The sequence below is a fragment of the Marmota flaviventris genome, chromosome 7, assembly GCF_047511675.1.
Source record: "Marmota flaviventris isolate mMarFla1 chromosome 7, mMarFla1.hap1, whole genome shotgun sequence".
NCBI lineage: Eukaryota > Metazoa > Chordata > Mammalia > Rodentia > Sciuridae > Marmota > Marmota flaviventris.
The window spans coordinates 100,594,530-100,620,218 of NC_092504.1; the positions used below are offsets into that span (position 1 = coordinate 100,594,530).

The 25,689-nt window shown below is 35.2% G+C and overlaps 1 protein-coding gene across 1 annotated transcript; it reads right to left on the reverse strand.

Annotated features, from left to right (window-relative positions):
• Positions 1-1,027: 1,027 nt before the first annotated feature.
• On the reverse strand, positions 1,028-2,113 carry Pdha2 (pyruvate dehydrogenase E1 subunit alpha 2). Its single transcript, XM_027926805.3, is given in 6 exon segments — positions 1,028-1,423; positions 1,426-1,692; positions 1,695-1,828; positions 1,831-1,907; positions 1,909-2,083; positions 2,086-2,113. Coding segments are annotated over 6 exon segments (1,077 nt in total).
• Positions 2,114-25,689: the final 23,576 nt, after the last annotated feature.

Genomic DNA, 25,689 nt, shown 5'->3' on the forward strand with positions numbered 1-25,689 from the left:
ACTTTTAATTTTGTATTAATGTCATCATCCCCTCGATTTAACTTCTTTGATGTCACTATCTTTATATCTTCCTTTTTCAGGCTGAGATTCACCAGGATGCTTCTTTTATTTTTTAAAAAAAACATTGTTTTTAGTTGTAGATGGATGCAATAACTTCATTTTCATTTGTTTATTTTTATGTGGTGCTGAGGATAGAACCCAGGGCCTCATGTGTGCAAGGCAAGTGCTCTACCACTGAGCTATAACCCCGGCCCAGGATGCCTTTTTTAAATCCAGAACACATAATGGTGTGAAAGGACTGTAAAATAAGGGCAACTTTAACATGAAGATTAAAGAAAAATGAAATTTCCTCTAGTTGTTTTTTGGTTTTGTTTTTCATTTAAACTAGTACACTAATAATGTTGTAACAGAATAAAATAGTATTGAAAAAATGTGCTTGTTCTCACTCCCCCCACCCCATTAAATATCATGTTTCACTGGAAAAATATAATCGTTGTTATTACATATGCATGCTTGCTATGTTAATAAATAGTGTTTGTTGTTGGTTAATTCAAGTAAACTGTTGCAAGTGGCAGAGCAGAAGTCATGAGTGGCTCAATGTGATCAGCCCTAACTCAGCATAGTGACTTTACACACAAAGTCATGGTAGGGGGAGCAGGCATCAAAGAACAGTTTTTCCTTTAAATAAGCATTTTTATTAAAATAATACAAAGCTAAATCAAATAAAACTGTTACAACAATAATTTGGGAGGTCAATTTTCTATTTTTCCTGTTTTAGGCCTGTATACATTTAAAATAAAAAGATATTCATACACTAAAAGAATTACCATATAGTATCTTTTAATGCAATAATATACAAATTGAACTTTCCTTTTCATTGACTATTTTTTAGTCTCTCTGTTAATCTTTCAATAAAAATTTTAAAAACTTTGTTTTATAGTTTGTTATTCCTCTTTTAATAAAGTTGAGGACACAGGTGCTTAAAGTTAATCACACATGCTCCATTGGAGGATTAACAAATTTACTTTTAACTGATGGACTTCAACTTGATCCATTGATTCGGACCACAAATTTCAAAAAGTGGGTTACTGTTGTAAAGGTGGAAGCCTAATTCACCCAAAGGTGATTCCGGATCAGTTATAGCAAACTGGGCTGGCTCCTCAACTTGTTTCTTCACGTTAGCTTCGATTTCCATCAACTCGTCCATACTGGTGAGCTTGTCTTTTACCAGTGTCTCTTGGAGAAGCAAGATAGGATCCTACTGACTTCTTACCTTCTGAACTTCTTCCCATGTGCGATAACTGAGTCCTGGATCACTTGTACTATGGCAATGATAACAGTAGGTCTGCAACTCCATCAGTATAGGCCCCTTTCCAGATCTACAGTAGTCAGCAACAAACTTTATCGCCTCCCAAACACACTTCGAATATCCATCCCATCTACCCACAGCCCAGGCATAAAATTGCCTCTCTTATAATATTCCGTGTTGACTGATGCTCTCTCACCAGATGTCCCCATTCCATAGAGATTATTCTCACAGATGAAAACACAGGGTAATTTCCACAAGGCTGCCATATTGTGTGCTTCGGCTACCTGGCCCTGATTAGCAGCACCATCCCCATATAAAGTCAAACAGATCTCATCGTTTCCCACATAGTTACAGGCCAGGGTGACACCAGCTCCTAGGGGCACACCTGCGCCCCCACAATGCCTTTGCCCCCGTAGAATTTACTGGCATACAAGTGCATCCAGCCTCACTTTTCGTTAGCACAACCTCCTCTCGGAGCAGTCAGCTCTGCCAGAATGGATCCAATGCTAAGTCCCCGGTGTAGCCTATGCCATGATAGGATGTGATGACATGATCCGAGGGCTTTATTCCTGCCTGAAGCCCCACATAGCAAGCGGGGAACCACCTGCATTGTCCTGTAGTATTTGGTCCCATCCTCCCTGGTGAGTACTGTTGGGACAGGGGGACCCTCTTCCAACCCCTAAAGATGGCAGCTCTTAATTTCAAACTTAGCTTCTTTTGAAAAGTTACAGGACGCCAGCAGCCCTCTGCAAGCCAGCTTCTGGGTGAACCTGACAGCAGGTGGGACACCGCGGCGGCCAGCATCTTCCTCCTGGTAGCAAAGGAGCTGCGCTGCTGCCTCCGCTAGCGACCAGCCCGGCGGGCGGGCTGGATTGCGTCTCCTTCTGGGCCCAGGGCGCCACCATTGCGGCGACGACAATGCAGCGGGACCGAGGCCTGCTGGGCGCTGGGCTGCCTGCTTGACTGCACAGTGCAGTCCCGTGCAACTGTAAAATACAGGCAGAAGGTCACTTCTTCTGCTTGAAGACTTGGCCTCAGGGGCGCAGATGCTAATTATTACCACCTTCATTGTTAAACTGGGATCATCTCAGTCCCTCTTCCCTGCTCAACTCCACAGCATCCAGCATTGCTCCTCAAAGTTTCTCTTCATGGATGGACTACTCAAGAAGGACAAATTCAGTCCCTAAAGCACACAAGAGACTGGATCAAAAATTCATCATCTTAGGAAGACTTTTGAAAAGCCTTGTTTTTGATGTTTAAAATACATGTGAATATTTTATCCTACTCCATAATATGCCATACATATTTTAATTAAACGGTCTAAATTGTTAATAGTTCAAATGATCAGCTCTTTTCAGAACAACCTAAAAAAAAATCCTTTGTAAAAAAAAAAAAAAAAGAGGTAATGCTCCTAAACAATAAACAATATGCCACATATACCCTAAGGCTTTTAACACCTGCCTCACCTGGGGGTGCAGGGAAGGTACACAAACCTCAGCCTGAAAATAAGGGTCTAATTCCAATAATAATCTTTGCATAAGAATCTGGAATAATATAATAATCTGGAATAGGAATAATATGATATAGGAAAATAGGAAAAATAGAGGCAGGGATGAGATGCAGACTCTGGTAAAAGTCTGGTGCATATATGATGCACCCATTTTCCTTACCGTTTTTAGGAATTCTGAAATCTTTTCAGTTCTATACCTATCTCTTACTATCTTTTTGTTGTTGTTTCAGGATTTTTCTTCAACTGAAATATGTCTCTAACAAGTTCCCATACACTTAATGGCATTGTTTTTTTGGGTGTTTGGTTGATTGGGTTTTGTTTTCATCTTTGTTTTTCCTTGTATAGCAATCTAAATTGGACCAGCCTTATCTGGGGAATGGAGAAGCATGCTCTTATAATGCCTTTTTTTTTTTTTTTTTTTTTTTTTTTTTTTTTGTAGTAACAATAGCAAGTGCAACTTCTCAGAAAGTGATCCATGAAATGAAATGTAGTTTGAATTAATTGCAAGAGAGCAAAAATTTGCTCAAACCACTAACAGTTTAATCATAAGACAGAAAAATTCTTAGGCCCGGGGTTGCAAAGGTATTATTTTATTTGTTGTGTTTTTTTCTAACAAGGTGATATTATATCCCAATAAGACAACTGTAATCAGGGATCTTATTTGGGTAAGAATATTAAACAATTCTCCTTAATGTGTTTTTTCTGTTTTATATCCATTGACTATTTTTAAATTATAAATTCTTACCCAAATTTCCGATTAAACATTTAAAGCAGCTGTCTTCCTTATATCTAGTCACAACTTTTACTTGGGGCACTTCTTTCAGTATTCAGGCAAGGAGAAGAAAATAGCTTGTTAAAAAGTTATGATGCCTCTTAAAACTGGATCCTCTTCCCATTTCCAATGGGCCTCATCTTTTACTCCATTTAAAATTCAACTGTTGGAATTTGCGGTCTTGCTGTGTTGTTTGCTCCCTCTTTGATAGTTAGCCTGTCTCTGCTGTTCTCTTTCATTCCTGCAGGTATTGGTGATCTCCAGGGAGCATTATCTCCATAAGAATGAGAAAAATGACACTGCTGGATGGACCAGCAGTGTTAATGGGTCACTGAGTGACAGCTGAGCCTTCTCTCAGAGGCATCAGCCAGGCTAGTGCTGCCAGGAACACAAGAGCTATAGAGTAAAGTGTGCCAATTTAATCTTGTCACATGTAGCCTGGGCTGCAAAGATAGAGCTCCCCTTAAAAGCCCAGTGTGACAAGGCTAAAGCCGACTTATGACAGAGGAGAACATGCAAAGATGCTAATTTGAAAATATCTGTACTACAGGTTCCCTAAGAAGATGGCCTTTTTAGGCAACAGGCTCCAAATAATAAAATGTGAAACTTCCAGGAACCTCTTGGAAGGTTTTGCTCTATATATCCCAAATTCAACTTAAAGATAGGAGACTGAAATCGAACTTGCAGATTTTGATGTTGAAGTATTTTGGTTAAACTGAATAATCATGGTAGTGGGTTGTGGATTTTTATTTCTGTCTTCCCAAATGCAGCCACGTTTTCAAAGTAAAAGTGAGATTTCCAGACATCAGTGCAAAATTTCAAAACTGGCCAAGGATATCCTAAACTGTTGATCTCTCCTCTTGTATCCTCCCAGCTGGACAGGATACATGCTCCACATGGGCAACAGACAAATGATGGTGTTCTTTTCTTCAAATAATTCATTTTTCATCTTGTCATGGTTCAATACCAAGTTTATTACTAAACAGAACTAAGAAGTCATCTACATGTTCACCACTGAAATGTTTGCAATTACAATTCTCCATAAATTCTAGGTTTTTAATTAATGCCAAGTCTTACTTTTAATCTGCTTGAAATTAAAGGAAAGCAGATGAGTACTTTTACAAGGCCAATGACAGACTTTATATTTAATTAATAAAAAACCTAATAAAAGTAGAGCCAGTGATTATAGTAGCAGTCATTCATGCCAGTGTGACAGCATTTCACATTTCATGTCTGATGCTTGATCCTACAGGGGCATTTCTGAATTTATCTTAAAAGTGTCACTCCCCCTGCATTAGTAGCAATAAAATACTTTTTAATAACAGGCAAGGATATGTTGGAAAAAAGAACAGCTAGCATATTTGAAAGATATTTACATTTCTCCAGTAAGAATTGCACTTTTCACCAAATGTTAAAAAAGCTGCTAAAGAGTGAATATGTTCTAGATAAATAATATCAGATCTCACTCTTATTATATGATTAGTAGTAATGTATTTTTTCATAGCTCTAAGATTTGGCAATTAAAAGTAATGAGTAAGAACTTGGTGTAAAAAATTAAGAGTTATATATAACTCAGAAAGGAATTTTTCCCATTTGGTCTATTACTTTATCTCTCTTGGAGAAAAGGGAAAATGTCAGTATCATATATTTTACAAAATAATGACAATCAGACAAGGTTCCACTCTAAAGTTACAATAAAGAAGGTTACTCCAGAACATTGAAGAGCCTTAGGGGAAAAAAATATTTTTTCTTCTTCTCCTCATGCCCACCATATTTTAAATATTATTAAGTAAAAATTCAGGATAAATTACCAGGTAAAGAGGACTGGATTGGAAATAAGAAGAAAATAGGGAGTGTTCCTCATCCTATGCAGATAATGATGGAGTGATCAAAAGAACAATATTGAGTTAATTTTTGAAGCAACTGATGGGGTTACCTTCACTCTCCTGTGGATGACCACAGTGATCTATAAGTCCTCATACTAAAAGTACCCAATCAGTTATCCTAGAGTTTGGGACCAAGGTATAGCAAATATGATAAAAGAGACCAAAATATAAAACTATAAAGAAAGAAAACTCCCAAGCATTCAGCAACCCATATTAAAGCTGTAACTGAATGTGATCAAGTGAGATAAGAAATAAAATTTCATGTATGTAATCTGATATCAAGATTTACTATGCTCTAGTGTCTCAACTGGTAGAAGAGTTGTGGAGGACTCAAAAGTTTTGAACTGATTTCTGCTCTGAATTTTGAGTGATTTTGTAAAGGCATAATTCTTATTCGAAATAAAAATCAGTAACTCAATAAATGTTCCTGACAAATCAGGCAATTTATAAGAAAATCCAAGTCAGATTTAAAATTTTTATACTTGTTTGAAAGTGTTTTATTCATCAGATTTTAATTCTCACTCACTTAAAACTTCAGGTCTCAAAATTTTATTCTGCAAATAAATATACACTTTTCCTTAGTAACCTTGATTTTAATAGCAATAAAGTATATATCAAATGTGATGGTGAAATAAGGGCTTCTCTTCCATGTGCAACCAGTCTTTTGTAATATATGAGTTTCCCTTTAACTGTACCATTTTATATTTTCTTTATAAATGCCTTTCCACAACTCTTCCTTCTAATGACATTGAGTAGAATATTACTAGTTTCTAACATCAGTGAGCTCATTTGATAACATAATTAACACATTTATTTCCTTTGATTTGGCTTCTTTGGAGAAGACCTAAGAGTCAATGACATAGGTTTAAATAGAAAAGAAGAAAAGATTGGCAAAATTCCAAGGCGCTGCTGCCCCCTAGAAGGAAGTTTGAGCAGTGCATTTGACCAAAGCAGACAAATCTGAAGAGACAGAAAGAACAGATTGTGTGCCCCACTTTAAATACAATATATTGCTGACCACATCTTGATTTTCTTTGCCCTATCCTGTGCTAAGCTATGGCACAATACTACCTATCATGTTCTAAACTTGGATGGTAATAGATTCTACTCCAATAGATTCATAAGAGATTCCTGTATGTATTTGGATGTGTACAGACATGCCAGCTAATTTTTTTCTTGGCAAAATATTTTGAATAATGAAGATAAAATTTTAGGTTTTATATGCATTAATTTCAGATTTAAGGCATTGTTGTAAATATTTCCAGGCCATGTACTAGCTGTATAATTTTATAAAAACTTGACACCAGAGTATCTTCATGAAATTTTACTACCACATTTTGTGCAAAACATTGCATCTCTTTGCTCTAGTAATGAAGTTAATAACATTTTCCCATTTGACTCTTACAGAGTCCTGTAAGGCAATTATTCTCATTCCAATTTTCACTTGAGGAAACTGAGGCCTAGGAAGTTCAGGTGATAGGCAAAATTTATAAACCTAAAAAATTTATAAATAAAATTAATAAATAAAAATTTATAAATTAAAAGAAAACCAGCAAAAATATTTAACATCTGCTTATTCATCAAGCACACATGAACTACTTTCCTGTATATGTCCTCTTTTGTATTAAATAGTAAATGTAAAATAAAGACACACAATAAAATCCCCCTTTTCCTGGGAATTTTTCCTTAATCCAGGTCATATGGAGGTGTTATACTGTGAGCTCTCCTGCATTTCTGGCACTGACTATAGAGAAAAGGACATATCAACATTGAATGACAGAGGAAAGCGACACATGAGCAGCTGTTATAGAGGCAATAAAACTAATGCATTGCATTCTATGCAATGGTTACAATGACAGTTTGTCTTTATTAGGATCAATGATGAACAAATTAAAAATAGAGTACTGTCAAACTGAAACATACAAAATAGAACACTCTAATTTTGTAAAGTTGCGTTGTCTCCTTTAATTTGGTAATATAGCAAAAGCTGAAAATGCACACTGGGACATATGAAAACCAGAATCCCATAATTATGCAATACATTATGAATATGAATGCAGTTTCTCCAAGCAACCTAAGACAATGCAGTAGATGGTTTATGGAGCTTTTCGTGCGTGAGAACCTTTCTGTTCCCACGGACCCACTGTGCTTCTAGATTCTAAGATATTTCCATAGTACCAACACTGTAAATCTAAAAGGACACCACAGGGGAGCCTCAAAGCCAATTTTAAATTAGAGGCCCAATAGACGTCATTTGCGTTGGTAAATAAGAGAGTATGCAAGACGGGTTTTTAAGCTCAAACATGTGAGTCACTCATCAAAGGGATCATATTCAGACAGCGAGATTGTTTGGGATTCTTAAAAGAATTAACAAGCTCATGTCAGGGCTGTCAGGGCCACCAGCAGGCCAGGCTGCTTCCATTCTCTTGTGACCCAAATGTTGCACTAAAATCTATGTGTTTCTCCAGAAGCTTTTAAGCAGTCTCTACACCCAATTAGCCCTCTTCTCACCTCATGCTATGATTAAAAAAAAAAAAAAATTATCATCTATTTATAAAAATGCATTACAAGTTGTCCAAGGGATTTTCCTTATTTTTACAGTTCCCCCAGCCCTGCCTGTATTTTACAGACTAGAATTCCCACTGATGAGAGGAGAAATAAACTCTCTGAGGTTAGTAGGCCCAGTAACCACCAGCCATGTCCTCAGGTCTTACACGTAATTCATGGAGAACCACAATCTTATCTTCTGATGTAGAGCTTCTGGCCTGCACATACCAAGGGGCTCCCTGGCCACAGCTGTCTGGCTCTTGATGAAGTTTTAACATCTATCAGAAATTCCTTCCGGCTAATCTCAGCAGAGGAGGAATTCTCTTATCTGGAAATCTAACCCCTCAGCCTTTGCTACAGAACCTTCTATTCCCTCATAATGAGATACTGTTCTCACTCATACTCTCCCCACTCCCACACCCCCACCAGAGAATCATCAATTTTGTCTTCTCCTTTGACTTTCTTTCATGCTCAAATTTCCTCAAGTCTGAAAGAAGACACCAGAGAGTCCTCATTGACTCTTTTAATCTCATCCTACATTATTCCTTTTATCTAGTCCAGCTCCACAAATATGCAGCCTGCACCCACTGTCTCCATTTACTTTCCTCTAATTGCTGCCATATGCTTCTGCAATCTGTGTCATCAACAATGAACTGAAATTTCTCACATCAAGGACTTGGTTAAATTTAATGACAACCTTAGTATTATCAGTCTTTGGAACTCTCCACCAAGTCTTTGTCCATGGATATTCTCTTACTCTAAATTAAAATATATATATATACATATATATATATATATATATATATATATATATATATATATTCTTATGCTGCTTATGCCCCCCCAGACTTCACTTCCTAATATGTAAATTTGGACCCAAAAAAGTAAATGTGGGTCTAAAGCTGAATGAAATGTGTTCTATTCTTGCCACCTTAAATGATTACCCGCAGGGATTCATGGGTTTATCAGTTTAATTCTCACCACCAGGGAGATGTCAATTCTATTTTCAACATGAACTTCCATTCACTCTTACTATTGTACCAGAAAGATGTATTTTAAAGGCTTTTATCTATTTAAACTTGAAAAGTTCTAAAAATAGGTATTTCCAACTTTCTCCCCACTTAAAAGAAAAATAGCTTCTCTCTCTCTTTTTTTTTTTTGGTTATTATCAGAGACCTATTTCTGGTTCATAAAGTTAACATATACCTTGATATAGTATCCTTTTAAAAATTCTATACTAGGGCTGGCTTTGTGGCACAGTGGTGGAGTGCTTGCCTAGCATGTGTAAGGCCATGGGTTCGATCCTCAGCACCGCATATAAGTACATAAAATAAAGGTCCATCAACAACTAAAACATTTAAAAATTCTATACTGTAAAAGCAAAAATAAAAACAAAAACAAAAATATCACCAAAACTTAACTGCTATTAAATTTTATCTCTTTTTAAAAATTTTCTGATATAATTAAGATAAAGTTTGCATTTTTATAATTCTTAGTTTTTCTTTCTCAGCATAATAGTTTACCTATTTTCAAAATCACTAAAAGTTATTTAAAAGTTTGTTTCAATTGCTACAAAAAATCTTCATTTTATGAATATAATTCACATTATTTAATATAATATAAATATTCTCCTGTGACTGAACACTTGAGTTATTACTGAGTTTATACTATTTGCCAAGCACTATGTATTAGTGAATATATTGATTTGTTGAATTCAGTTTGTAATGTTCTTACACAAATGTTTAATATTTTCAGTGTATGCACTCTTTTTCCATTTTTATTTACACGTAATTATATACTTAGATACTATTCTTAACTGCTTACTATTTTGTTTTATGGCTTTAATCTTTGAAACATCAGGAATTATTGGATAATAAAGAGTGGTGACATCAAAGTTTCATGTTGTCCACTTGGTTCTTTCCATTTCATGTATCAAGTAGTATGCATCTATATTGTTTGTGGATGCTCACTTCACAACTACATATACATCTACATCTTCATACATTACTTTTTTTCTAGTGTCTTTAGCCTTATTATCTATTCGTTGATTCCCATATGATCACTTTACAGTTTTCATTTTTATAGCATCATATAAATACATGTTGGAAGCTAGGCATGGTGGCCTGTAATGCCTGCCACTCAGGAGACTGAGGCAAGGAAGATCACAAGTTTGAGATCATCCTGGACAACTTAGGTTGGCTCTGTCTCAAAAAAAATATAAAAGAGTTAGGGATGTAGTTTAGTGGTAGAGCATCCTTGGTTCTATCCTCAGTACCACAAAGTAGTAAAAAAAGAGAGAGAGAGAAAGAAAGAAAGAACAATTATATCTTTAATAGAACAAGCCCTTTCTCACTATATTTCTTTTTCTAAAAAAATCCTTGAAGACTTTATAGCATTTATGCTATTTAATATGAAGACCAGAATGATTTTTATTAAAGTAAGAAATAATTTGGAATACGGATTAGAATTGCATTAAACACATTAAAATATTAGAAAGAATTCTATCTTTACAATACTTAGTTTTGCCATCCAAGATATGCAACTCTCAACTTACTCAACAAATTTTGTAAATTGATATCATGTGGTTTTCCTTATGAATGTCTTATACATTGCAAAGTCGTTTCTCCACTTGGGTGATGGTACTTTTAATAGACAATTATTTATTGACTTCTCCCTACATTCCAAGCACTTTGCTAAGCAGATTGCAAGCAATATTTTATATAACTGTCACCCCAATCCTATCACATAGATAAGATTGCCTTACTTATTGTTACTGATAAGAAAACCAAGGCTTTAATAGTAAGTATTTCCAGGAACCAGAGACAGCAAGTGATAGAAACTAGAATCAAATCCAGATCTATTTCCACAGCTTCTAATGTTTCATTATAAAGTTATCTCTGAGACAGAAAAAAAATGTATTTTGAAAAGAAAAATTTCCAAGTTTAATTTTAAGTCATTTAAAAAATATGTAAAAATTTATCAACCATCATTTCAGTATTTATTGAGATAGTCATTTCAGATATTTTCATTTAACTTATGGATATGTCGATATTCTAGCCCATCCCTAGAGGGGGTGGGATCCTAGGAACTCACACAAAATATGTATTTTTGTTAAAAGCCAAAGTGCATTACAAAATCTCTGGGTCTATGTAGGATCTAATGATTTATGGATACTTCTTTAGAAGAAGGAATAGATAAGAGGTAACATATATATTTATTGCCCAATTAGAGTTTGGGAAAATAATATGTTCAATACAGTCTATTTTTGTCCATTTTTACTTGTTATTCATTGCCAAATGCATCATGTCTATCTTATTTTATATCTGCTTTCTCAAGAAAGAAATAGTGTTTGTTATTTATCACCAGTGTTTCTCCAGAATTTGTTTGCATTGAAACAATACAGGGTCTCTTGAATCTACAGTTGACTAATACCAATTATTTAACACTGACTATAAAATTACTCATTATGTAGCAACATGCATCCTGCTTCCCTTGAACACTAGCTTCTCAAAACTTATTGCCACAGTCTGGCTGGGCACAAATGCCGCAGTCTGGCTGGGCACACAATCACGAGCCACCACACAGCTTGTAGATTCAAACAGCAACTCTTTATTCCCGAACTCACACCAGCCGTCTACAATCACGTTCTGGGGAAATCCACGTTCTCTGCCCAAATCCACGTTCTCTGCCCAACTCCACCTCCACTGGGCTTCTATCTCCAAAATATACTGTCTAAATCCCGTTCAGGCAGCAGGATACGCCCTATTCCCAGCAGGAATAATCTTAAACCTTAAACCTGGAACTTAAACTGGGAACGCCCTAAACACGATTATCTTAAAACCGGGAACACCCTAATCTGCCTTGGTCCTTGAGCAAGGTCACCTACATTCAATGTCGCTGCAACATGTCAGCAACATGGGGTACGCTGGCAAGGAAATTGTCATACCTACTTGGCTAATGGCTCCCAGCAACTTATGGCTCTGCTATTTTGATGATGATGACAAATACAAGTCCTGTCCATACAAGCATAAGTCTTATACATAGTATGTAGGAAAAGTAAATGGTAATTAAATTTTAAGTCTTGTCCATACAAGCACAAGTCTTATGCATAATATGCAGGAAAAGTAAATGATAATTCATTATTAGTTTAGCTATAGGATATTTTTATAATTTACTGAATTTTAAAATTTTATAATTATAATTTACCTATTGAACAAATGTAGTAAAACAACAAAAACAAAACACATTGTAAGGAAACAAATATTCTAGTCACATTTTTTCTTGAGCACTTAGGCTATGCACCATGTTCCAGAATGTGATTTATTTTCATGTCAGTTAACTCCTGCCTTCTGTACATATTACAGTTTGGATGTAGTGTGCACTCAACGATGTTGAAATTTAGTTGTCAAAGTACCAGTTTGGGGAGGTAATTTTTTTTGTATTCTTAATTATTTTTTATTTTTTAGTTGTTGATGTACCTTTATTATTTATTTATTTATATGCAGTGCTGAGGATTGAATCCAATGCCAGTGTGTCACACATGCTAGGCGAGTGCTCTGCCACTGAGCCACAATGCCAGCCATGAGGTAGGGCTCTTAAGAGAGATTAATGTCTATCTTGTAAGACTGGATTATTTCTCACTGAAATTGATTAGTCTTTGGTAGTTATAAGTTAGGTCAACTCCTTTTTCCCTCCTAGTTCATGCCAATTTGTCCAACTGTTTGCTTTCACCATGTTAGTATGAGGACCTTTCCAGGCATGGCCATTCAATCTTGAATTTCCCTGCCTCCAAAATTGTGAGTTAAATAAACCTCTTTTCTATATAAATTAGCCAATCTTAGGTATTCTGTTATCACAACAGAAAGCGGAATCAGGCAGCATATTCCCACTGGTGAGAAGGTTGATAGAAGTGAGAAGAGCATTCCTATTCTTACAAGGAATGGATTTTCCTCCTGTTTCACAGCTCAAGAACAACAATGAAAACCACAATGTTATATCAATAGAGGCAAAAGAGGAAATCTATAAGAAGGGCCTGATGGCTTGTGCATCAATAATCTCTAAGTGCTAGGAGGAGATAGGAAGTTTATATAAAAGAAGCCTACTTGACAGGGGGAGTAGGGGATTGACTGTCCTAGCTACCAAATTGTTTATGATAGGTTCATGGTGTAAGGGATGCCTGCTGCCACCTGAGCCCTCTTTGAGTTCTATAGACTGGAGGCAGCACCATGGTCATAATACTTGTGTGAGAGCCATTTCCTATGTAATACTCAAACCCAAGAATCTTTGCTGAATTAATCCAAAATTCATCAGGCCAAAAGTCTTGATTTTGTTGTGCATCCCATGTAAATGAGAGCCACACAAAACTGAGGTATCAGCACAATTCTGGTATCTCAATATTGCATACTCTCAACAGAGTGGCTGATGTGAGTGATATATTTCTCAGGACACTTACATGGATATGGTGCCAGGCATGGGGCCATGGGATGACCAACAGGGAGGTGTCTCAGAGCTCCTCGGAGAATCTGAACAACTCCAAAGTGTCAGAGAGTACCCCAAGGAGAAGAAATACATATTCATGTTATTATGATTTGATATGTAGTGTCCCCCAAAACCTTGTGTGTGAGACAATGCAAGAAGGCTTAAAGGTGAGATGATTGGGTCATGACAGCCTTAACCCAATCAGAAAATGAATCTTCTGATGAGGATTAACTGAGTGGTAACTGTAGGAAGAAAGGATGTGGCTGGAGAAGGTGGCTCCTTGGGGATATGCCTTTGGGGTATATATTTTGTCCTGGTTCAGTAGAACTCTCTCTTTCTGCTTTCTGATCATCATGTCCTGAGCTGCTTGCTCTACCACACCCTTATCCAATAATGTTGTGCCTGACTCTGAGTCCTGAGGAATGGAGATGGCTGTCGATAGACTGACTAAAACCCGTAAATATACTTTCTCACATACAAACGTGTGTGTGTGTGTGGGGGGGTGTAATCCAAATAAGACACCTATATGCAAGTATATTATATAGATTTTCTAATTATAAATGCTTCTCAAATTTCTGTGATAAATTCAAATGATTAACGTTAATTAATCTTACTCATAAACAAATTGCCTAGCCTGATTTCCACAAAAATCTCTTCTATAAAAAAATCCCTGTTTTGCCAATTATGGTCACATAGTACAAATCTGAATTCCAGAAATAAGTTTTTCTAATAGCTAGTTCACTGTCATTTTCAATAAATTGCATTTATTTAAGGTTATTTTTTTAAATTTCTCATGTGTTATAATAATAACTTTTATTATATGTTTAGCTTATGACACTGTGTTGAACTTTATCACAGATTATCTAATTCTCATAAGCACACTTTTATGGGGTAGTTTTATTATGCCACACACTTTCTCATGGTTAAAATGAGTTCTATTGAAATTAATATCTTATCCCCCATGTCAAAGTTGTAAATTTTTGGCCAGATTATGAACCAGTTAAGCCTAAATCCTGACTTTTCACACTTAACCATTGTACACTGGAGAAAGATTAGTGAAAAAGGCAGGCCCTCTGTCTTCAAGAGCCTTAAAGTCTAGGCAGAGGCCCAATCAAATTCCACTTCTTTTCTGCCTGAGTTGTAAACAAATTGGTGTATAAGATGAAGGATTCAGAAATGGAGGACCAAGTATCACCCTGATCTGTACAGTTTTCACTGGAGAATAGCTTAGTGTGTGAGCACTACTGCTCACCTGATCCCCAATTAAGCAGACTCATCTACGTAGTCACAGGTAATGCTGGGCCCAAATGGTTTGGATCATTGAATGGGGAAAGCAAAGAGAAGACACACAAGGTGTTTGACACTCATTTACAAGAGAGAGAGAGAGGACCTGAACCTGGCACTCAATTTTAATTTCCCAAGTTTGCCATCTTTTAAGTTTTCTGGGTGGGGTGCCTGAAAAGATGGCAAAAACCCAGAAGTGGTCTACTCAACCCCAAGTACTAAGGAATTCCTCTCCTTTCTCATATACCTGTCCAACCTCTCCTCTCCTCCCACCAACCCAATCCTTCCTGCCAGCCTATTGACCTGTTCTTCACCACTGGGGAACTCCTGTGTCTTCTGCTGCTTTGTTCTCATTGTTTCTAGTTTTTGTCTAGTTTTCTCAGTGGGTGACCCATTTCTCTTAGTGTACATAGTGAGTTCTATAAATTGTTTGTTTGGGGGTTGAAGAAATCTATTAATATTTAGAAATATTTCCCTTCTAAAAATATAAACCTGGAAAGTACAAAAGAGTCAACTAATTTTGGAATAAATAATTTTATGAATAAAAATGTTAGTTATGAAGTGAGCACACTAAAGCATAATAGTTTAAATGCAAAGAAAGGGGATTAATTTTTATAATACTAATAAAAAAACAATAGCTAGGAAAACTTTTAGTGAGAAATGTTCTTAATAGGAAGTGATCTAAAACTCCAACAAATAAACATAAAATTATAAGAAATGGAAAAACACATCTGGTTTGCCCATAGGAAGATATTTTAAATATGTGTTTTTCTGGAAATTAATCATTATTGCCTAAAACAAAATAACAGATTTGTTGAAGGAAGAGAAGAATAAGGAGTTAAGAAAATAGGAGTAAACTTTATCTAAAAAAATAACCAAGGAAAAATTTCTAGAGATAACTCCTAGAAAAGGTCATTAAAGGGGGATTCTACCTTATCTTTATTGAAATATTATTAATGGCAAATTAGTTAGTATATGGTATTTTGTAGAGTAGTAAAGACAAAGTCAAGTAAAAAGTAGATATTCACATACATGGGAACTTAGTATGTTAAAATATATAATAGCATGTTAGTAAGTAAATGGGATTCTGGCATATGGTATTGGTCAAATGAATAACCACACATTAATTTGACTACTTAGCTTGCTATAACTCAAAAACTAACTTCAGTGTCATCCAAATATTAGTTATAAAGAAATAACAATATAAAATTCTAGACAAAATTTTGGACTATAGGAAAAGTATCGATATGAAAAGTATTGATAGAAACAACAAGGATACAAACAAATTTGATCAAATTGTTTTAAATTATAGGCAAAAAGTATGGTAAATTAAATAAAAATTACCAAGTAAGGAAAATATTTGCAATACATGGGAATCAAATAGCAAATTACCCTCTACACAAATAACAAATGAAGAAAAGGAATGGAAGGGAAAACAGCAAAGAAGCTATAGATACAGGAATTTCAATAAAAAGAAATTATCAAGAAAAATTTTAGAATTTCAACCTCACTCATTATTTTTTTGAATTTTTTTATTAGTTGTTCAAAACATTACAATGATCATACATTTGATTCAAATATCATACATTTGATTCAAATGGGGTACATAATCTTATTTTTCCATGTGTACAGATTGCAGGATCACATTGGTTATACAGCCACGTTTATACATAGGGCCATACTAGTGTCTATTGTATTCTGCTACCCTTCCTATCACCCCCTCCCCTCCCCTCCCCTCCCATCACCTCTTTCTATCCAATCTACCATGACACATATCTCTCTTTTTTTTCTTCTTCCCCCTCACACCATCTTATATGTAATTTTGCATAACAATGAGGGTCTCCTAACCAATGAGGTTAATCAACCTCACTCATTATTAAAGACAACACAAACAATGATACATAACACAAACAATAAAACAGTATTTTTAATTAATTAATTAGAATTAGGTATACATGACAGCAGAATGCATTTTGATTCATTGTGCACAATTGCAGCACAACTTTTCAATTTCTCTTTTTGTACACGATATAGTATTACACCATATATGCAGTCATACATGTACCTAGGGTAATGATGTCCATCTCATTCTACCATCTTTCCTGCTCCTGTGTCCCCTCCCCACCCCTCCTTCCCCTTTGCCCAATCAAAGTTCCTCCATTTTTCCCATGCCCCTCCACCTCCCCTTTATGGATGAGCATCCACTTATTTTAAGTCCTCAGCTTTCCAAAAATTAAATTAAATAATGAACAGTACTCAAAGTATGAAAAACAGATTTCACATATCTTTGATGAAAAAATAAAGTGCTTAATGATTTGGGTACTTATCACCAGACCGATTATGTATATTATTGTTGCTTACTTTTATCAGATTTTTCTCTACTATAGAGAAAGAGTCCAGTCCACGTGCAGAGAGCTCAGTCTGTTTTGCTCAGAGTTGCAGTACACTAGCTACCTTGGCACCTGGTGAGTAGTAGGCACTCAGGAAACACTTACGGAAGGAAAGGGTTATATGTCCTGTAACAACTCTTGTTCTCATCTATAAAGGAAGAAATGGGCAACAAAAATTTGATAAGGAAGCTTTAAAAAAAACAAGCAATGTGATCCATTGAGAGCAACTGATCTGTTATAAAAATAAACATCTTGAAAATGTTCTCAATTGGATCAAAATAATGAAATCCAGATTGTTAAGAAGTCAAGAAATAATGGGTTGGTTAAAAGATTTACTAGTTCTTTGAAATTGCACTTTCTGGTAAAATAATAAAAATAAAGCAGTAAGAATAAAACATTAAGAAGGAGCATATGTGAATTTAAAATGTTTTGTTTTTTTTTAAATGAGACAATGAACATATAAATAGTACTTTGCATTATATCCCATACCTTGTAAGTTCAAATCTTATCTGATATAGAAAGTTTGCAATGTTTGTTTGCAATATTTATTTGCTCATGTTTAAAAATCCCAAGGTAACACATGAGTCATATTTAATGAAAAAGATGTATATAGTTAATTTGTAGTTGAACTGCAACATATATGAAATTCTAAATAATAGAAGATTTGGGACAAAAATATGCAAATATACATGCCTCCATGTCATTGACGATAAAATCTAAAATGAGAATCATACCAAAACAAGAGCAGGTTTGTAAATAGAAGCAGAAAACATCAACTATTGAACACTAGGTGCACTTCAGATAGAATTGATAATGCCGAATCAGAGCTTTCGATAAGCAGTGTGCTTCCACACCTTTCTCAGTGTATCAATATGCATTATATTGATTGGCTCCAGGGCCTTCAGACTTGTGTTTGGGTTTGGCCAACAAGCTTTGGCACAAGGGCATGAATAATTGACTTGCCCAGTTCCCATCCTTTAGGGTAATCAGAAACACCTACTTACTGGTTCTGGTCCTCAGTCCTTTCCTAGTAGCTTTGCCAAAACCAGTTTTCTGTAACCACCCTCCCTTGCCCCTCAAGGCTAAGGGTGGCACCTCCCACAAGGTCACTGCCTCCCACCTACTGTCTTTATTAATCTCATCTCCTCTTGCTCACATCACTTGGATCTATGTCCTGTCAGGTCTTTGATATACTAAATCCTAGAAGTGTTCTCTTCCAGTCTTTATTATGCTATTTGTTTTCACTTTGGATTTTTTCTTCTTTTCTTTCCTCTTACTCCCGCCCCTTCCTTCCTTCCTTCCCTTTTTTCCTTCTTTGCTTCTTTCTTTCTTCCTATCTTTAATACTTAACTCATTGAACGTTATAATTAAACCTATGACCAAGAGTGACTTTTTCTTTTAAGAAAAAACAATTCTCAATTCACCACTCCTTCTTATCAGGATCTTTCTCAGATTTTGTCCTCAGAAGGCTCTGAAATTACTCACAATATATATCAGTTAAATGTAGATTTCTGCATGTTTCGAAGAACCCATATTCATAGTTGCTTGTATATTAAAATTGCATTATCTCAAGTAGAAAACTTGAGATAATGAAATTTCATTGTCTCAAGAAGAAATTCAGGGTCCTTTCAAATCTCTGGTTCTCTAGCTATAGTAGTTAGCCCTGTCCTGTTCTTCAATTTCAAGGTGGCTGCTAGTTCTCCAACCATCAGATCTTCATTTCAGAGAGCATATAAACAAAGAATTATAAAGGACAAAAAGGAGGTGAAAGTCATATGCCAGATATCTACAGAGTTTTCCTTGAAATTACACAATGTTATTTCTGTGTTTGTTTGACAATTACTGACAAAACCACACTTAAGGAAAGAGCTAGATAAGCTGAAAAATCTAGTGTGCTCATTAGTCATATAGTTAAAAGAAAGGACTCAGTTACTCAAAAAGAGGAAGAAGATAATGGACTTTGGAATAGATGACTATCCATGTGTCACAGAATAAACTAAATTAATACTAAGTGTACACTTACCAGTGCTAAAATTTTCCACATCCCCAATTATGTCTGGTCATCTTTCAGAGGTTTTGCCATGAGATTGAAAGGAGACAATCAGAAATCTGATAATAAAAGCTGAAACATATACAAGGACAGGGTGAAAAACCTTTCCTTCAATTTTGGCCAAAGAACAAAAAAATACCTCAAGATTACCTAAGAAAAAGAGAGTTAGTGGAGGAAGGTATTTAGGTTTATTTTTATTAAAATGCTGGTCAGTTATGGAGAATGACCTGTAAACTTCTTAAATGAGAGAAACCTCTAGCTAGAGATGAATTTTTGCACCATCCATTTGCCAAGCCAGGGGTAGGTGTCAGGGAAGTCCCCATCTGTCAAATGCTCACTCAGTAGCTCTGAAGAAAGCTTAAAAATGGTGGTAGTCACAGTCACAAGGTCTCACTTGTGTGCTTTTTCTTTTATATTCCCAAATCTTTTCACCTCCATTTCCTCTCAGCATTGAGTGTCTATCTACAATTTGGTGCAGTAAAGTGAGGTTTGTCTAATAATATGGCCACCATCATTTCTTGTGAATCAGTACTTTGGTCCTGTACCTAGCTATTGCCAACACCAATTTTCTACACAGAATAATTGAGAACTAAGAAAACTTCTTCCCAAGAAGTCTTTTCCATTTTATCTTTATACCTGTCCTACCTCGTAAATGCCTTTTGGAGCTAAGTGGAAAGTTTCTGACCTGAAGCTGCTATTGATGCTCCATTTGCAGGGGCCCATGATTCTGCAGACTTTGCCATAGCTCTATTTTTGGCTTTCATAAAGTTCTTCCCAATTCCCCATCGTGACAACACAGGCCATACCTTCAGGCCTGGTTATAATAACCAAATCACCTGAACCACACCCAGCAATTGTTTAAGTGCCTTCCATTCTTGAGTCAGTGGATAAGCTACATTAAATTAAGAATTTTCCTTCCAGGATTTCCTGCTTGGTCCTGAATTCAGAATGGCATTTGGGGCAGTCAACTCAGTGTTGCTTACCTGGGCTGCTCTCCCAGATGAAACTTTGCCTCACCTGTGCCTGTTTAGCAACAGCTCTGTCTGCAGTGTTTTGAGATCTGAAACCAACCACATCATTAAAAGACAGCAGTACTACTGAGGGTCACATTGGCTAATTCTCTCATCCCAGATGAGGACTGTGTCTTTGCTGAGGACCCTGTTGTTTGAGTTCTGCTTGTCAGACAACCTTTGCCTGCCTGCTGGCCCATTTTTGCAGCATCAGGTGTCTGGGTTATAAAAGCTTCACTGGAAAAATACATATGGAAACATTGTTCGTCTATCCCCCAAAGCAAAGACACACCATGAGTCTTGTTATTTTGCTACATTTTGCTTGTTAATAATCTCCTTGAAATTTTACTCCCTGTGATTTTTTTTCTTAACATCTAGTCTAGCATAAAAATTGAAATGTTGAGTTTTATTATGGGGGGTTAATTGAGAGTCCAAAAAGGGATATTTCAGGGAAGTCCACTTCTATTATGGGCAGAAGATGAAGTTTAATAAGGAAATCAAATGAACTTGCAGACTGTACTCTCTGTTAGGCAGACTAACCCACCAACACCCAAGCAATGCTGTGAAGTTTCCCACAAGGAGGAGCAGGATGGTAGGCAGCACATTATCAAGGGAGAAGGAAAGCTGAACAGGATCCCTGGGTTGTATTTTCTAAATTTGTAAATCCAATAAGTCCTTCCCTTCCCATGAATCAAAATGAGTAAAGGAAGAACAGCGATAGAGCTCAGGAGTACTATATTTTTTGAATTCTCTTTATGTAAAAAATAACAGAAATAAAGATCTCTGTCAGTGATTCAATAATTTTATTTGCCCTGATATAAAAGGATCAATAAAATAAATATATCTAAAATTATAGTCAGGTAGAGATCAGGAAGCTAACAGAACTTTTAACAAGAGAACTATCTATTTTCTTGATTAGTATTTCTCAATGGGCAGTACTTCTCAATGTACTACTTGCATTTTGAGAGACACAGTATTTTGATGTGCAAAATTACTCTCACATTCTGGATCATTTAGCAGCGCTGGTCATTGAGCACCAAGTGGCAGTAGCACTCCTCCTCCAATCACTGTTACAGTACTCCCCCTTATCAGTGATTTTGTTTCCTGTAGTCAAGCAAGATCTGAAAATTTTCTGTGGAAAATTCCAGAAATTAACCAAAAAAAAATTTTAAATAACTTTTAGCATTGTGTATTGTTGTTATTGCTCTTTTATTACCATTGTTGTTATTTTCTTAGAATGTCTAATTTTTAATTAAATTTGTCATCAGTATTATATGCATAGGAAAGAACATACTATAGGTAGAGTTCTTGGAATGTGTTCTCCACACATAAGAGGGGGTTACTATATAGAAAACAGTCTTTCTATATGTTCTTAGATATTTTCTAAGTGGTGGCATCTTCCCCATCCTCTAACAACTCTTCCTGGTGATCCAGAAGAATTCTCAGATTCAACTCTGAATTTTAAAATATGAGCTAAAATTAGGCCAGAGGATAGGTGAAAAAATTGTGTTCCAAACAGAAGCAACACTTTAGAAAGTCCTGTGTTCAGGGGGTTCATGGCATATTCAAGTATTCAAAAACACCTCTGTGTGAGGTGCCCAGACAGTGAGGGATACACTAGCAGAGGAGGCTAATGACCCAGGAAATATTAGTGTAAACTACAGATGTTGTTTAATAGAAGAATGGCATATTGAACTTTTGTTTTAAAGTGAATCATTTTATTACATCTTTCTAATTTGCAATAAGCTCATTTTGAGTTAATATTAATTGTTTGCATGATCTTGAGCACTTTTCTAAATCACATGACTTTTTTTAAATGTGTGTGTATGTGTATGTATATATAGGTTTTTGCTTATTTGGTTTTTTGGATTTTTTTTTCAAAGAGAACAAAAGCATTTCATATAAAATGAAAACAAAGCATGTTTTAATTACCTATGCCTCTACTCCTCATTGATTTCCACACCACATAACCACATATAAGATGAAAATAAATTCAATTGTTCCATACCTCATATACTGCACACAAGCCTCATTCTCACTTTGCTTAGTCTTTAAAACTTGAGGAAAGAAAGCTTTTAAGATCTGCTGATGAAGGTATTCAGTTAATTAACAAATAGTAAAATAAGAAGAACTTATTTTAATTGTTCACTTCCACACTCCCACCCTGAGGACAGGCCCTTTCATGAAAGAACACTAGTACTGACCAAAAAAAAAGGAAAGGACATCATAAATGACACAATTACTCCAAAAGAAATGTGAAGAGACAGACTAGACATTACACATTCCTTCATCATTTGAATGGAGAGGGAAAAATCTATATTATATTTAAGATGAGAGAGAGTGATTAACCAGGTAACAGCATGTCTTCATGCAATGTGGACAGTAAAGTCCTAGTTAATGCTGCTTGTGGAATGAAGTCATTATGCTCAATGGAGGGACAATAATTTCAATACATCTGGTATACCCATAGCCAGCTCAAGGTTAATTTATTTTCTTCCATTTAACTAAATTCATTCTAATCGTCTGTATTATTCCTTTTGGAGTTTCAGAATTCATCCTTTTACTGATTAGCTGAAATAAAGAATTCTACAAAATGTACAAGGCTATTTTCAAATAAATACCTGACATAGCCTTCAGTATTCATTATATCAGTTTCTAGGAAACCAAACACATAATTAGGTCGTAAATTTGGGGCCTAAACTTAAGTTAAAATATTTTAATTCCCAACATATGCTTTCTCCATAGTAATTATATAGTGCATAGAAATTTTACAAAACATGTATTTTGGAATTTTTATTTTGAGATGGTTTTTGTATTGCAAAGAAAATACCTAAGACAGCATCATGCTAAATAGATGCCTAAAACTAGCAGCAAATGAGATCCATGGAGAACACAAGCAATTATTGCTTTATCCAAGGAATGCTTTAATACAACTACACAAATCACCTTCCTGAGAGTGCTGAAAATATAATATATTCAATAGTTAATTCACTCAATGATACTAATTGAGAAGATACTATGTGGCAGGAGATGTTATCAGAGAGGCAACAGGGAGCTCAGTCATGTAGGCATTAAGAATTACCAAAACTGAGCTTTATTTTTAATAAGGTGGAGTCATTAGAAAGTTTGAGAAGAAAAGTGACAAAATTAAAGAAGTATGTTTAAATTATTGTTTATAATGAGCCTTAAATATAAAAGGTAAATTAATGTCAATTGGGAAAAGAATTAATTATAGAATTTACATTTATGTGATGAAAATATGCTGAAGGGTTTTACTTAGGTACTCTGAATTTAGAGGAAACAAAATAACTCCTAAATTATTACTTTCTTCAATAAAAGGTAACAAACCTATTTTAAATAGGACTGGATTTTTCTTTAAAGTTTTTCCTACATTGCTAAATAATTTGAGCTACCAGTTAGACTTCTATATATTAAGAACTATTGTAAGAATTTTTCCAGGTTATAGGTAGAGTTAAAAAAAGCAGTTTATTAATAAGCAATGTGAAAATTGTTTTAAAAGAGATGTGTACATGCTCATGAGAAAGCTTAATAGACTAGGCAGACTTGAGTGGTTTTGTCATTAAATAATCTTTTCTAAGACTTTAAGCTGATTTTGAACAAATTGCATTTATTCATATAAAGAGAAAGAGGAGAGAGAAAGAAATGGAGAGATGGAGAGAGGAAGAAAGGGAGAGATGGAGAAGAAGGGAGGGGTAAAGAGGAAGAAAAGGAGAGATGGAGAGGGAGGGAGAGGGTGAGAGAGGGGGAAGAGAAAGAGAGAAGAAAGAAAGAGAAAGAGATGGAGAAGAGAAAGTTAATGGAGGTGATAAGGAAAGGGCAAGAGAGTGAGCAATGAGCAATGTGTGTGAAGCTGGAGCTGTGTGTGTAGAATTACATCATTTTATTTATTGTAGTAGAGTATGAAGAATGGGTAAGAGGAAACTAAGGGAGTTACACATGTGACATAAAGAGATTTCTATTACAAACTCATGAATTTGGAACTGATCCTTAAAAAAGTGATGAGACAATATAAAAAAATAAAGTTGTGACATGATATCATTTGCATTTTCAGGAAATCATTTTGGCTTTATTATGTTCTGAAGGGGATAGCCTAGATGATCAAGAGAATATTTGAAAAGATATTTAATCAGGCAAATAAGAAACTGTGATGATCTTATTTAGGAATTTCTGTTAAGTGGATGGAAGGTGATAGACTCTGAGGAAACCTATCCAAGAGGCAAAACTGATGAGAGATGGTATTTGAATGGAGGTGGTCATGAAAGAAACTGATCTGAAAGATGGGCATTTTTAGCTTATTTAACTAGAGATAAGAAATAAAAATGGAAGAAAATGTTTAGGATATAAAGTCAGTAAATTAAGAATTTGATTTTAGACATGTGATGTTTGAAGTGGTGTGAAGCAGTTACATTGTCATATAGGCACTGTGTCTCCATAGGAAGATTTGAGCTAAATATATACACATGAGTTTAACAACATGTATATTGATACTACAGGGAAGATGATGAGATTGCTTATTGAAAATGTGTGTCATAGCAATGGCAGCTGGAAGCCTCCTAGGACCAATACTAAAAGGGCATGAAGAGGAAAGAATACCCAGAAGAAAAGAAAAAGAAAAACAAACAAACAAAAATACACAAATAAAAACAAACAAACATGAAGGGAAAAATAAAGAATGTGTTGCTTTCCTAACCTAAGAAGTTATCAATAGAAAGGAAGAGGAACAGCCAAAGTTAGGACAGAGGCAATTTTTTTTAAGTTGGAATATTATATTTTAAACTAAAGTTTATAATTCTATAAATTAAGAGGAAAAAGCTATTTTTATTAGTCATGATTCTTCTTATTGATTTACTGAGTACAGTTTGTCATATTTACTCATAATTCATACATACATAGAACCTTTATTTTATAGTACAAATATAATAATTTCAGAAGCTGAATATATTCTACTTTCTTTTTAAGTAAATTTTAACCAAAAATTGCCAGATGTCCCTATAGGTAATCAAGCAGTTATGGTACATCAAATTTATTTATAATAATAATTTAATAATATCAAGTAGAACCTCAGCTTATAAATCTAACAAAAACTTCATTAATATTTGAATTAAGTACTCCCATTATTGCATATCTAATATTTAAACTCCATGGCTTATTTCTCAAATTAGTTACTGCTAATCATATTAAAAGTAACAATTTAACTTTTAGATGTATTTTGATCCCAATATTGCTACCTCATGATTTGGAAAAAGGAGATACAAAAGACTTTTTAAGGTGGAATCACAATCAGGATTCATAATCTCAAATGCTCAAAGGGACTAGTTATGACAGCCAAGAAAACTGAGTTTAATGTAACAGGATATGGTGTAGGTCTAATCCAGTATTCCAGGAAGATTGTGTCCAGCTGATGACGTGGCCACCACCAAGCTATAGGCAGC